Source organism: Scleropages formosus, chromosome 5, assembly GCF_900964775.1.
Source record: "Scleropages formosus chromosome 5, fSclFor1.1, whole genome shotgun sequence".
In the NCBI taxonomy this organism is placed as follows: domain Eukaryota; kingdom Metazoa; phylum Chordata; class Actinopteri; order Osteoglossiformes; family Osteoglossidae; genus Scleropages; species Scleropages formosus.
Window position 1 is genome coordinate 6,125,687 of NC_041810.1, and position 16,144 is coordinate 6,141,830.

The following is a 16,144-nucleotide window of genomic DNA, read 5'->3' on the forward strand; positions in this document are numbered from 1 at the left end:
TTAACAGCAGGGTACTTTTACTGCAGTTATTCAGGGTAAGTACTTTGGTCGAGGTGTCGAGCGCCAGGGGGAGATTAAGCGCTTTAAGCACTACGCCACCTGCTGGACTGCAGCTAATTCTTAACTATTTGACGTCACTCCCCCAGCGTTTAAAGATTTTGACCTTGGGCTGCGCGTTCTGGCCGCGAAGAGGATAAATGCGCAAATTTGCGTTCCGTGCGTAACTGCGGAGAGTGAAGGGTTAATACTTCGGGAAGTTTCTTCGCTCGGATGTTTTTCTTTTTTTTTTTCTACTTTATGTACAGCACCTGTTGTGTCACCAGTTGGCAGACAGCGTGTCCACCCAAAGCCCCGAGTCTCCAGACTTAGTCGGCAGTGCAACTGGACTCAGCGCGCAGCAAAAGGGGATCAGACTTCACACACAGCACCGGGAGTCGCTTTTCCTCCAAAGGACCGTCCGAAATCTCCACTGCCGACGGCTTTATAATAAATCTCCAGCCATCCCGAGCAGCACAGCACAGCACAGCCTGCGAAGAATGCTGGACTTCTCCAAAGACGCACTTCAGACCAAGGACCGTATGGGACAAGAGAAGTCGCGTTGACTGGAACTTTTGGAGAAGTGAAGACTCTCCAGAGGCAAATTCACATCTTTCTACTTGGATGGAGCGTGACTTCCAGACCTTCACTTTGCCTTAATTGCATGATGGGATTTCCCACCCCCCCCTCCTCCGAGTAATTAACGTAAATCTGACTTCGCGCATTAATAACTGACTTTCTGATAACCTGAGTGCCAGGTTTCCATGAAGTTCACAGGTGCTCCTTGTGTCTCTCTCTCCCATGAGGTCTTCATGGAACCAGTAAACTGGACCCTGACTGAAATCACCAGGCATCTGAGAAAGGCTTAGAAGCAGTTATTTCTCAATAAAAAAAGGAAAGTGCACTCTGGATGGGATCATAATGTGGATGCATTTCTGCGACTTCTTGCTGCAAATGTGCCCAAAAGAGGCTCGTTGGTGCCACACACGCATCGCCGGTACATGGTGGTGAAATACACCTCCAAGCCTTCCAGTCCTGAAGCACCTTGGTTGGAAAAATCCCTTTCTTCACATCTCCAAATGATCCTCTCGTTATTCCTCCTCCTTATATCATCTAGCCAGCAGCACGGGTCCGAGGCTGAATTCAACCACAGCAACAAGTTTCAGCATGACAATGTAAAGGAGCAAAACGGTGAGTGCTCATTTCACTCATTTTAGTCTCTGGGCACAACTTTCCCGGCTCCTCCGGCTTGGCCGTTATGCGAGAATTGGGTACAAAAGTCTCTTGCGACCTTTACTGAGATACGAACAAAAATAGAAAAGCAACTTAAAGAGTCCTCAAAGTGTGTATTTATTGAAATTATTTTTTTACGCTACAGTTTGGAGAGCGGAATTAAGTTTTAAACGTATGAATTTGTTTCATTTGTCGCTTTTTACACGCACGGCGAGGAAAAAAGTAAAATCCCATTCATTTCCCTGGAGAAACGTCTTTCTGACCGTGAAAGTCTTTCTTCCACGCGTGGCGGCTCGGCAACTTTCTCTTTGTTTACTCGTCCACTTGACTCCGCTACTGTGTTTTACCACCACTTCAGTCTGAACTCCCGAGCTCGATGGATAGAAAACGGTCAAGGAAACATAAAGTTTAAAGTCACTTCATACGTCGCCTTTCATGCGCACTGTCTTCTCTAGTTTTGCGCCAAAGGTTCACTTTTATAGAATAACTATTTTATTCTCATTTTTTTATTTCTCATTATTCCCTTTTCTCAGTTCCACACATACGTTTACACTTACTCTACAGTACCAGGGCAATACCCTGAGTTGCACAGTTTTTACTAACCATGCTACATGGGTAAATCACTGTAAGTGCTTTAATCATACTAATTATTTGCCTTTGAGAAAGTCGTCTGCTAAACTACTGCTGTTATTATTATTATTATTATTATTATTATTATTATTATTATTATATTTACTTAACAGATGCTTTTGTCCAAAGTGACTTTCAGTGAACTCTGTGTAGTGTTATCAGCCCACACACCTTATTCACCGTGGTGACTTACACTGCTAGATACACTAATTGCAATGGGTCACTCATCCATACATCAGTGGAACACACACACTCTCTCTGTCACTCACACACCTGAACAGCATGTCTTTGGATTGTGTGAGGAAACCAGAGCACCCAAAGCAAACCCACACAGACACAGGGAGAACATACAAATGCCACATAGACTGGGCGGGGATCGAACCCACATCCTCTTGCACCACTCAGGCGCTGTGAGACTAATAGTAGTAGTAGTAAAGATAAGCAAACAATTATAACATGGACCTAGACAATTGTGAGCTTAATAAAGGAATTTTGATTAAAAGATTATCAAGTCTTAAAATGCATTGTTTCACCGGGTTACTTGTTTGTCCATTTATTTGACACTTTTCTCCAAGTCGAGCGCTGCTACCGATTCACTCAGTTGCACTGCTGTACAGCAGGGTAATTTACCCGAGAAGTACTCTGACCAAGTGTCCTTCAGCAGGACTGCTATTCAAAGCCAGTTCTTAGAAACACAGGGCACAGGAAGCGGAGGGGTTAAATGTCAGAGATCGAATCCCTCCTCCTGCTCTAGAACACTTCGCAGTGTGGCAGCGGATTTTCTTTTGGACGAGTCGCATTGCTCCACACACATTCCCGTTCACGAAGCCAAGGACGCACAGCACCTGCATGACGGAACACAGCTCCCTTGGACACACCACCTGTCCTCTGCGGCCTGCTGGGTGGGGACACAGCCGAAGCTGACAATTGTTTATGGGACATTACATTTATTTATTTATTTAGCAGACACTTTTCTCCAAAGCAACTTCCCATGAACTCTATGTAGTGTTATGAGCCCACACACCTTATTCACCATGGTGACTTACACTGCTGGATACACTACTTACAGTAGGTCACTCATCCATACATCAGTGAAACACTAGCACACTATGAGTGAGCCTGAACACCATGTCTTTGGAGGGTGGGAGGAAACCAGAGCACCCAGAGAAAATCCATTCAGACACAGGGAAAACATGCAGACTCCACATAGACTGAGTGAGGATCAAACCCACTTCCTCTCACACTACCCAGGAGCTGTGAGACACCAGCGCTACTTGCTGTGCCACTGTGCCAAGGTCCCACCCTGAACACTGGCCTACAAATCCACCCTTCCTCCAGCTGGCTGATGTCTGATGGCAGCCTGAGAAAATGAACTTGCAACCAGAGTTCAGTATGTTTGGCAGGGAAATGAAATTAGTCTAAAGTTGTAACGCCTTGAATTGGGGCCCTTAAATAAGACATGAGAAGAAAGGCAATCATTTGTAAAAAATCTGGATTCAATTCTAGCCATTGAATTGCAAAAATATTCACATTGTGTTGCACAAATCCAAAAAAGGCATATAAAGAGTACAGCAACAAAAGCTTTGTCTTTCGTGAAAACTTAAGTACATCATTATAATATTTTTTTAAAAAATATGAATACCATCATCCAGTGTAGACCAGCAAATCATAGTGATTCTTTGTGAATATGCAATATGCATACTATTTCAACAGATCAATTAACCAGCATTTATTATTATTATTTTTATTATTATTATTGACCCAGAACACCAACTAAGCCCAGATTGTATCACTAATGATGATCCAGGTGTATTCCAACATGTATGATTCATTTATGAGCTAGATATGTCGACCGCCAGATTAATGTGCAACTTTGGGCAGGTGCTGGGGAGTCGGAGCCACGGAGCCAGAACCAATCATTGGGTCACTGGAGTCAGAGTCCAAGGTTTTGTGTACCGACTCCAGAGCGATACATTTATGATACCTTTCCATAACCTTTGTGAAAGGAAAAATAAATCTTAAATATGCATGACATTACCTGACATCCTGTTCAGTGTGTACCCCCCTCGCCCTTGCACACAACTTTTTACACAAAAGTTGTGAATGTTCTTAGAGTAGATAGAGAACGACAGAAATGGGTTTGAAAGAGATGTGTTTTGAGAGTTTTCTTGAATGTCGAGAAGAATATTACACTGTTGACAGAGAGGGAGCTCAATCCACCACATTGGAACCAGAACAGAGAATCTTCAGGCTTTTGATTTGGAACCTCTTGCACGTGAGGCCAACAAGCAGGCAAAGGTACAGGAGCACAGCAGTGTGGTTGGGGTAGTGAATGATAAGACCTTGCAGGTACCAGTGAACAGATCCGTTGGCCTTGTACACCATAACCAGAGTCTTGACTGTCCGAAGTTGCCTGTACAAAGTCCGACGAAGAGGAATTAGGAGGGGAGATCCATGGAAAGAGCAGCGTTCTGTATCAACTGGAGAGGTTTGATGGCAGAGGCCTGGAGACCAGACAGGAGGGAATTGCGATAGCTAATGTGGGACATGACTATGGCCTCAACCATAAGCTACGAACACTTTTTTTTCATGTGTGGATCACACAGATGTTATGCAGGATGCACCTGCTGGACAGGGTTATGACTTCAATGCGTTTTGTTTCAACGTGTTGAAAGAAGCACAGACTTGAGTCTATCGTTACTCCTAGGCTCTTAGCCGATGAGGTGGATGAAATTAGCAAGTTGTCCAGGTTGACAGAGAGTTTCCGAGAGATGGATGAACCTTCTGGGAAGTGAAGGGTCCTGGAGACTATTACAGATTAGCTTGTTAAACACATATGTTTTCTTTTACATTGCGTATTAGGCTCAATTTTATGAAATTGTCAGTCATAGCTATAGTCCAAGTGAGAGCAGAGTACGTAAATGTATATTAAGAATGTAAAAAAGCAACGTTCCTGCTGTGAGAAAGTCTTCACCCAAAACAGAATGAAGCCTCCATTCGCTGGTATTGACAGCGAGGACACTGCATGCAGTATGCATTAATATAAATAAGCAAGCCGCATGTTAGCTCAAGGCATTATTACCTGTCATCACGCATGCCTGTGATCATTGTTATTCATGCACGAGTGAGGTGGCGGGAATTTCTTCCTTAGCTCCATTCTTTTGAAGGGTTAATTTTCCATTGGATCGATCCATTCAAAATAAAATGTCGCAACGCCATTAACACATTAGGGTTTGAAGACGCTTTTCATTTAACCACCTCTATGCACCATCAGTGAAATTAATAATAGATGATAATGTGATTGTATAACAGAGGCCAATAACCCCCAACAAGATATCATCTTCATTTGAAGAGGGCAGGTCTTTGTTGCCTTTCAAGATCCCCTGTCAAATCAATGATTATGACAGTCCCATCATTTTCTTGTGGCTGCACTTGTAATATTACAAGTATTTTCTTATTCTTTCTTTTTATGTCTTCAAGCAAATGGCTCAAAAATAGCAATACAATTCTTCAGCAAAAACACCTTTACCATAAAAATATTTCTATTCAAATCTGAAGTTGTTTTAATTGTTGCTGACACTTTTTTCTGTCTTTCCATCTGTATAAAAGAGGGAATGAGACGAAAATGAGGTGTGTTACATGATATACATGCGATACATGATCTGTGCTCTTCACTAGGATGTTGCATGGTTTATATAACCGTCAGCTTAGTTACATTTAATGTAAACTATACAAAATTATTGATAGGCTATATAATTAAATCAATTAACTGTGTAATAGTATCACTCCATACTTTCTGTTAAGGGGTAATGAAAAATGACCCCTGACTACTCAAGAAAAATTCACATGCTGAGTTGCTGCTATGAAAGTCCTAAATGGGTCACATCTTGTTGAGTTAGAATGGTTATCATCCAAGCGGTGGTGGTACTTGATCTCAGATGAATTTCAGTAATATCCCTCCTTGAAGAGGCTCTGGTCCAATGAGGGAATAATGTTATTTACATTAAGCTGACACTTTTCTCCAAAGCGACTTACAATTATTTACCCATTTATACAGCTGGGTAATTTATACTGGAGCGATTTAGGGTAAGTACCTTGCTCAAGGGTACGACAGCCAGGGTTGGGAATCAAACCCACAACCTTTGGGTCCAAAGGCATGTTATGTGGCCTCATTTATATCTCCATGCTTGTCTGAATACGTAGCTATCTGTCTCAAGGACAGCACAATGTCAGCTAGGTGTGATCTCCACCCCGACAGGTTTTTTTAATTTCTTTTTTCCGAACTCAAACATGTGCTCAGCTGTTTCTAATTAGTGCAAATAGATGACAGCATTAAAATAGCCTGTGAGCTCTGCTAGCTAATGAGATTTAATTGACAAAACCAATCTGTCTCGCCTTTTGTTGAGTTATGTTTCAGTTTGCTCGCCGAATCACATCGAAACCTTTTCTTTCCCCGCAGTTCTGGGGCTTTTTTCCCCCTTTACTTGTTGAAAGCCAAAGTGCCTGTTCATCTGATACTTTGTCATTTAAATTAACAGTGACCTTTATTGCACTTGTACTCTATGGGTGAGATTATCTCATTAAATCCATAATACTCTCGTTAAATTTAGATTTAAAGAAACAGAGTTTCTGGAATTTAGAGCACGTCTTTGTAATTCTTTTAAATGTATTTTTCACCTTTGAGGTAATCGTATCACAGAAATATCTTGATGAATAAAGAGGTGTATATGCAAAATGTGTGTGTGTTTGCTCGGTGGATAAAAGGGTGTGTTTTGCAATGCGGAGGAGCTCTTTGTCATATGTGTCCCTCGTCCCTCATGCCTCTGTCCTGCTAAGTGTGTGTGACCCTCTGTCTCACAGCTGTCCATAAAGAAAGTTTGAACGTGACCGATTACTCACACATTTCCGGATACAGCTTTCTGTTTCTTCGTGAACGAACCGAACCAGGAGCAGCTGCTGCCAAATAAAACAAACCGTGCCAAAGTCAGGTTTTCAGAATCTACAATTGTTCATAAAGGAAACACTAATAATGGCTTTTATTTATTTGTGCTTGTTTCGGCCGCTGTCTGCTGGCTTTACATACACGAAGACAAAAGAAGCGCTAACACCTTGTCGGTAATGTAAATCTTCCAGAAGTGGCCTGGCGCTTTGGATACAAGTGAATTGTTCAACAATATGTTCTTTGACAGCTTAAATAAAAATGTCCTCAACATTGTATCAAACTACTGCGAAAAAATATCTTCTGCTGCTTAAAGCCACATTTGGTCACAGAATATGGTTTTCGTAGGAGTCAAAATATATTTCACCGGAGTTCAAACCACATTTTTATATGTCAGTAAGCTTCATTTGCCTAGTTTTTTCTGCACTGTGCCATGATTTGTAGGGTAATTTCCAATTAGTTGAACCTTAATTGGCACAAGCCTTAATAGACTTTAATCCATAAGGAATAAATACTTTTCCAGCATGAACACATGAAATAAAGAATACATCTTTAAATGGAATAAAAACTTGTTAGTGACATACTTGTGATTTCATATTAAAATGTTCATCTCCTTGGTCTGAAAAATTCTTGTCAAGCATGAGAATTGGTTGCTGTATGGCTGTATGTGGCATCAGTCACGAGTGAAATATCATCCCTGGATGCTGGACCTTTAAGGACTTTTTAATAGGACTATCTTTACCCCGCAGCACAAGCCATATGCCAATGTGGCTTGGCTGGATAACGGCATAATCGAGCCCTTGCGTCCAGTTGCCGGTTTCTGACAGATTCAACTATAAAGGCCACTGAACTCCCTCCACAGCGTGGCCCCACAGCTGTGGAAAAAATCTCTTTTTTTTTCTCTTTCAAATCTAAGACTTGTCTGTCAATGACCGAGAAGGCCAGATGATGGCTAGCTTTGGTCCCACAAGGCTTTAAGCAAGATGTGTTTTCAAAAGACTTTTTTTTTTCCTTTTGGAAATTTGATATTCCTGTGGTTTCTGAAGTTCAACATTCACTTATGATTTAGGCCTTGTAAAGTTCAGGGATATATAAAAAATACATGTGTTTTCCAAAGTGCTGCTGCAGGTCGTGATGCTCCGAGGATGAAGTCATGTCTAAATTAAGAGAAGGTGGGGGGGGGCGTAAAGTTTATGACCATTGGTATGCAGGTCTCAAAATTAAATGTGTCATTCCATTACCAAGGTGTCAACAGAAGACCATAAGAAATATCTGAGAACTAAGCCTTGTGACGAAAGCTGCCCATTATTTTCACCTGCAATCACGGGGCTTTGCGAGTTGTTAAAGAGTAAAAGTTACACAGTCATGCTTAACAATGTGTCGTTTAACGACTGAACGTATATACGACAGTAGTCCCATAAAATTGTAATGAAGCAGAAAAATTCTTATTGACTAGCAACATCGTAGTGCGGCGTGTTCCTCACGTGCTTCTGGTGGTGCTGTAAATAAACCTACTACGCTGCCAGTTGTATAAAAGTATAGCGCATACAGTTATGTACGGTACATAATACTTGATAATGATAATAAATACCGATGTTACTGGTTTATGTATTTACTATACTGTACTTTTTATCATTATTTTACAGTGTACTCTTTCTACTTATAAAAAAAGCTTACTGTAAAAGAGTACGCTGTGTTACACCGACAGAAGTGTCATGAATCTTGTGTTGACCATGTCTGTTGACTGCATTGAGGCTATACCATGTAGGTTTGTATAAGTACGTACACACACACACACACACACACACACACACACACACACACACACACACACACACACACAAAGTCTGAAGCCGCTTATCTCAAGCAGGGTTGCGGCAAACTGGAGCCTAACCCGACAACACAGGGCGCAAGGTTGGAGGAGGAGGGGACAAACCCAGGACAGGATGCCAGTCCATCGCAAGGCACCCCAAGCGGGACTCGAACCCCAGACCTGCAGAGAGCAGGACCTGGCCAAGCCCACTGTGCCACCGCTCCCCCCAGTGTATAAGTACAGTCCTGTGCAAAAGTTTTAGGCACTTGGGGAAAAAAGCTGTAAAGTGAAAATGCTTCCAAAAAAAAATGCTTTTAATGAATAAACTTCCTACAAAGCTTAGTAACCATCCATCGTCAAGAACCGCTTGTCCCGAGCTGGGTCGCGGCAGGCTTGGCTGGGTCCCGCTAACAGCTCATGTGTCCGAGATGCATAGTCGCAATCGACTTGTTGGTAAGCTGCGTCCCCAACCATGCAGGGCCGATGAATGCAGCCAGAGCTGGCTGTACACTCGATACTTGTCTCAGATATTCTGGCATCCTTTAATAGGATGTGCTAATGGACAAGTATGCCTTGCTAATACTATGAGAAGCCAGAAGCGGAGACTGCGAAAGGCCAGATGCCCGTGTGTAGAAAAATTCGGCTCTGCTATAGGTGTGTCAACGGCAGCCAATCACTGCAAGATCAGACCCTCCTGTGACTACTTTCCATGACGCCCTTAGAATTTCAAGAGCAACATTTATCCCAGCATTAACTGAAACTTTAGAATAAATCAGGGAAATCCACAGTTAATGCATTTGCTGTTAATGGGTTTTCAGAGTATATAGTGCCTAATTAATGTTCTCAGTTACATAGAAGAGTTCATTTCTTATTGAAAATGAATGATTTTTAGCGTCAGTTGAGAGAGTCATTAGCTTATGATTTTCATAGCTTAGAACCTGGTGTTGTGCAAAAAGCTATGCCTTTATAAAGAAAAAGAGTTGGTAATGTAATAGTTAAAGCTTTGCATTTGGAGGTTGCAGCTTCAGATCCCTGTTCTGCTGTAGTACCCTTGAACAAGGTACTTACCCTGAATTGTTCCAAACAGAATTATCCAGCTGTGCAAATGGGTAAATAATTATGGCTAGCTTTGGAAAAAGGCATCAGCTAAATGTACACTAACATTTTGCTACAGCGAAAAGTGCTAAAGTGACTTTGAACTACAGAGCCAGTTTCCCAGAGTCTCCTTTCTCAATTTTTTAATTATTCTGCTTCTGTTTTCTTTGCCTTTTCACAAAATGATTGTGGACGATTTCAGTGCAGTGAGTTTGAATAGTGTAAAATGACTCCTAGTAACTATTAATATCTCACTTACTTCCCGAAACCGCTTGTCCAGACGCGGGCCGGAGCCTAACCCAGCAACACAGGGCGCAAGGATGGTGGGGGAGGGGACACACCCAGGACGGGATGCCAGTCCATCGCAAGGCACCCCAAGCAGGACTTGAACCTCAGACCCACAAGAGAGTGGGACCAAGCCAAACTCGCTGTGGCACCAAGACCCCACTAGTATTAATATAATATAAGGTGCCTTGCGACGGACTGGCGTCCCGTCCTGGGTGCGTCCCCTCCCCCTCTGGCCTTACGCCCTGTGTTGCCGGGTAGGCTCCGGTTCCCCGTGACCCCGTATGGGACAAGCGGTTCAGAAGATAATATAATATAATATAATATTTTGTTGTTTTTTTAAATCTCAGTAAAAGCAATAATCCACTCATTAATCACTTGTGCAATTCAGGGACACAGCAGTCCAGAGCCTGTCCCAGAAACACAGGCTACAGGACTAGTTAAGCCTAGAACACCTTGGATGAAGCCAGTCCATTGTAGGGCAGCCAAATACACACTCATTCGCTGACCCACTATGGGAATTTTAGAGACCCCAGTTCACCTGGAAAACTTGTTTGGACAGAGAGGGGAAACCCACACAAACAAGGGGTGACCATCCAAACCACACACAGTCTGAGCGGGGTTAAAATCTACACCGAAACAGCAGTGACACCCGCTGCGCCATCGTGCCGCCTTCATCAAAATCCTCAAATCAAAATTATGGCGTGTCATGATTTAACCAAATTAAACTTCAAACTGCTTTAGTCCGTTACATGCGTTTCACAATCTCTCAGCTACAGCTCGAACCCCTTCCTACCATTTATCGTTCTTAATGCTGAACTTCTGTTTACTTACAGTGGTATTTCAGAGACCTGCAAGCATCCTTTTGAGTTAATCTGTGTGTCACTAGAGGGTAGGAGCAGCCGTCACAGCAAAAAAATTGTTAAAATGTTAAAAAAAAAAGTAAAAATTGACGTGTACTTCAGCTCAGGCCCATTAAAAAAATATATGAAACTTGTACATATGAGACACAATATTCGTATTTAGGCAATGCTTGGCTGTACATGAAATAAATGAAGAAATCCTGAATGGATGCAATTAAAAGGGACTTCGAACGTCAGTCAGCGAAGGTTTAAGCACAAGAGAATTTCTTTGTTGTGCAGATTGTTGCAGAAGGCAATGCACTTCTAAAGATGAATTATATTTAATGGTCAGAAAAAATGCATGTGCAGTGTTCTCGTGTTTTCAGATGCATTGTACAGCCTTAAAGCAATAAATATTTGAAACCGGGCCTGGAATTTACTGCACCTGTAGAAGCCGCAACCGACGTAATGCGAAACAGACGTGATAATGGCTGCACCTGGAACCTTTAATAGAAAGTAAAAAGCTCTATAGGGAAAATTTTATCAGGTTAGAAGTTTTCTGGCGTTGGATTAGGACAATTTTGTACCCTGGTTGTTACCTGTTTTTTTAAAATTCTCTACGGAAATGGAAATTCTAAAAAAAAAATAGATTCATAAATTAATGTTGAGAAATATTTTAATACTCTTCCCAATGCTTTTGCATGTCATTTCATGGTTCAGTAATAGTTCTCATTTTTCTCTTGTGTAATTTATAGATGTATTACATTTTCTATCGTTCATCTGCGACAGCATAATGTTTGTCGTCAGTGTCACTTGAAAGTGTTAGTGCATGGATTTTTAAAAAATGTTCAGACCAAAAAAAAAAAATCTTTTACAATATATGCATATCATAGTCAATGTGACTGAAATATATGCCATGTCTATCCTCTCTTTCTATTTTTTTATTTTTATTTTTTTTTTCCAGTACCATTTATGTGTTTAATGAGTTTCTGTTGTTTTCATGGTAATCTATAAACTCTGGCAGGGCGCAGGTACGGCTTCATAACAACTTTTTCACGTCGGAAACTTTTTTTTTTTTTCTAAAAATTAAGCCAAAAATAAGTTTTATTTGAACTTAATGACCTTAGCAGGAAACGTGGTAATTGCGACGTTAATCTCATGGAGGTTAGACTTGTCAAGGCACAGAATGCATATGTTTGAGTTAAAAGTTTAATAAATAAATAAATAACTAGTCTGCAAATACTGGACGAGTCTGACATATGTTAAAATGAAGCAATGCATATATTTTTTGCTTTGTCAAACTTGCAGGTTAAATTGAAAGTGACAGAAAGGGAATCGTGTGACAAATTACATCCTGATAACCCTTTTTGCTCAGCCCTTTATAACAGAACAGTCCCATTAAATGTGTTTGTTCAGCATCGCTGCACATAAGTGTAGTGGCGTGTGCAGACATGATTATCTCAACAGCCAGCCAAAGGAAAAAAAAAGGAAATTATAATGAAAAAAAAAATTAAAAATACCTCCTTCTAATTACCAGTTTCTCATTCAACTCTCTTCAGTTTTATCGCTGCGTTATTTCTAAAACGGCAAAGGTTATGCTGCAGTTAGTTGCTATTTTCTACAAATGAAGTGCTACATAACTCAGTTTACTCTAGAGAACATATGCGGAGATAAACACAAGTTTGAAAATGTTTATGTTGTTCATTATTATTGAGTCAGAGCAGTTTTTTTCTAGGAATATTCCCAACTCCCCACCAGCAACTTCATGCTATAAGTGCCACCTAACTTGATGCATCTTTTCTATGTATGTGGATACTACTGATTTGTTATTTGGCAGAAGTGGTGAAATGATACTTTCCCTAGACTTTCGTTAGGTGTTCCGTTCATTATTTAGTTGCTGTGTCGGGACAAGCGTCTTACTGCTTCGTTCCTTCTCTTGCATCAAAACCACGTGTGCTCCTGCTCCAAGTGTCCCCAGCAAATCCAGCTGCCGTATGTTTGGAGCGGATAATTACATTAATCATTATGTGCTTTATGGGCAACTGTGTTTTCGTACCTCAATAAGGTCGTAATTTAAAACACACCAGCTTGCTGAGAATTTCCGCACTTGTGGCATAAGAGCACATTAAGGCTGCGGTTTCTGGGACAACCAGAACCCGTGCAAAAAAGTCCAGAAATGGAGCTGGAGGAAAGCGAACAAGTCAGAAATAGTGAGTGAAGTGGTACTGCTGTTACATGTCACCTAAGAGGGGAAGAACCATCTGCATGAGCCTCTGAACAAAACAGAGTGCTTTGCTAGAGAAAAAAGTATTGCAGTTGTTTATATAGTTTATTTAGAATTTATAATGACTGTCTCTTGAACCGCTTGAATGTCCTTTACTGGTTGACCTTTGGTGCTTCATTACATGCAATATGTTTTACCCATTTCTGTGATTTCGGGGCAGCAGGTGGTGTGTTAACTAGAGCTGTTTCCTTACAATTAGAGGACCTGGTGTCAAATCCCCCCTCCTGCAGTGGTACCCTTGAGCAAAGAACTTACCCCTGGGTGATGTAGTAAAAATTAACCAGCTGTACAAATTGGCAAGATTCTCAGTACGCAATACTAATATTGTAGAATTTGGAGAGAATCTAAATTAATACATATAATAAATGTTTACTTGGAAATTTTTATTTTTTGAAACCTTAATGTCTTGAAATACTCATTACACTAATGAAATAACAATGAGAAATATTAAACATTAAAGTAGCGTTCCAGGGAAAAAATGTCCATAAATAAATTCAGAGAAAATAGTGCACAGTTTATGGTACTGAAACTTGATTATTGTCACATAGAATAGGGTCATAGATAGCCATAGCTGAGGGGGGCGTCATAGCACAGTGTGTTTGGTCTGTGCCTGTGGTAGGACAGGTCTGGGGTTCAAGTTTTGCCTGGCGTACCCTGTGGTGGACTGGTGTCCCATCCAGGGTCTGTTCCTTGTCTCCAGTGTTGCTGGGTAAGCTCTGACTCACCATGGCACTGCCTGGAGGAAGCAGTTGTAGCAATGGCCAAAAAAAAGTACTAAGAGCTTAGAAACATTTCTGTTTGTAACTTTTGTTCATTTAGATTTTATTTTAATGAAAGCTTAGGGGAGACAGTGGCGTTGCAGGTTTGACCAGGTCCTGCTCTCCAGTGGGTCTGGGGTTTGAGCCCCCCTTGGGGTGCCGTGCGACAGACCGCCGTCCTATCCTGGGTGCGCCCCTTCCTGCTCCGGCCCTCCGCCTTGTGTTAGTGGGTTAGGGTCTGGTTCACCGCAACCCCACTTGGGACAAGTAGTTTCAGACAATCTGTGTGTGTGTGTGTGTGTGTGTGTGTGTGCAAGCCTGTATTCCGTGGACCCCCTTTAATCTATCCGCAGACTCCAGATTAAGATTTTCTGCATGATTTTTCTCCTGTAAGTGTCTGTTGGGTTTGTTTACGGGGAAATATATTCTTCTATTCTTAGAAAAAATGGCTTACAAATAAATAAAATGAAATGTTCAAACTCCTCTGGTGCGGCTGTAAATTCTCACACTTTGTGCGTTCAGAACAGATGCTGCAAACGCTGTGATTACACGAGGACCTAAAACCATTTTGATGATGCACAAGGTTTCACAATATGACTCATTAGTCCTGGTCGGAGCTATAGCCAAATACAATTAAGCTCCCACAGCAATGCCATCATTAGTTGATGCGGCACCACAAGCAGATGTTTACATAACTGACAGAGCTACTGCCAGGGCTGCAACGTCTCAGCCTATATCATGGCATTTCGAATTTAGGTCTGCTCTTTCAGATGGAGCATTTGAGCCACCCAGGCTATACCAGTACCCTAGGTAGCCCTGCAATGTGCAAATGCAGCACAGGATTACGAGGATGCAGCTGCCTTCGAGAAGCTTCAGTATTTTTACACCCACTCCTAAGCAGCACTCAGCTTATATTTAAATGTACATTTATTTATTTAGCAAACACTTTTCACCGAAGCGAATTCCAATGAACTCTATGTAGTGTCATCAGCCCACACACCTTATTCACCGTGGTGACTTACACTGCTAGATACATTACTTACACTGGGTCACTCATCCATACATCAGCAGAACACACTCTCTCTGTCACTCACACGCTACGGGGGAAACCTGAACAGCATGTCTTTGGGCTGTGGGAGGAAACCAGAGCACCTGGAGGAAACCTACACAGAACGGGGAGAAGGGGAAACCTGCACACACACTGAGCGGGGACTGAACCCACGCCCTCTCGCGCCACCCAGGCACTGTGAGACAGAGGACCACAGTTCTGGAATGGTTTGGATCAAACAATGTTTTGGGGGGGACACTTAGGATGCAGCAAGCTAGCAGTTATCGGGAAATGTTTCTCTTAGTGGAGGTGCATCCTGACGGGAAACATGGCCCTGGAACCATGTGACCGTAAAGCTGGCAAGGAATTTCCCGGTGTGAATCCCGCAGAGGGAAGCTTGTTTAAAAGACATCCTTTTTTTTGACTTCCCACTTATGGGCGGTTAACATCCTGCGGTTTGCTACTTCAAAGGACACGGAAGTCGATGGAGCATGACTGCCATGATTGGTATGCTGAAAAAAGCAGTAAGGAGACAAATGACAAAAAGCAAAGCTCATTTTAAGTCACTGCTGACTTGTTTTCGTGGATGTTTCTGCGGTCAAAGGTTCCCTTGTGCCGTGAAACACAGAACCAGTCTTGCGTGATCCGTGCTTTTCCAACAACTGTGAGCCTTTCCCATTTCAATGTGCTTTTCCCTTTTTTTAAGGAGTGCAAGATCACCAGCATGAGAAGATCATCACTATTATGGGTGACGGAGTTGTTCACAGTCCAGATTTCCCACTGGCCTACCCACGCAACAAAGTCTTGGTCTGGCGGCTAGTGGCTGAAAATAAGAATGCACGGATACAGCTGACATTCGATGACAGATTTGGTCTTGAGGACCCTGAAGATGGCATCTGCAAGTAAGCACAGTTTTATGTACAGGTGGTCCCTGATTTATGATGGTACGACTTACGATTTTTTTCAACTTTCCGCTGGTGAGCTGGCGATAGACATCGGTAGAAACTGTACTTCGAATTTTGAGTTTAGATTTCTTTTCCCGGGCAAGCGATTCGCAGAGCGATACTCTCTCGCGATGCTAGGCAGCGGCAGCGATCCGCATCTCCCAGTCTGTCACGCAAAGGTGTGTGTGTATTAGACGTATTAAATGCCTTTTCGACTTACGATATTTTCAACTTATG

The 16,144-nt window shown here is 42.0% G+C and overlaps 1 protein-coding gene across 1 annotated transcript in view; it reads left to right on the forward strand.

Moving 5' to 3' along the window:
• Positions 1–311: 311 nt before the first annotated feature.
• Positions 312–16,144, forward strand: part of pdgfc (platelet derived growth factor c) — a 31,035-nt gene continuing 15,202 nt past the window's right edge. Inside the window, exons 1-2 of the mRNA XM_018746223.2 lie at positions 312–1,227; positions 15,670–15,865. Coding sequence (XP_018601739.2) covers positions 1,038–1,227; positions 15,670–15,865 — 386 coding nt within the window. The 5' untranslated portion in view covers positions 312–1,037. The remainder of the gene's footprint in view (positions 1,228–15,669; positions 15,866–16,144) is intronic.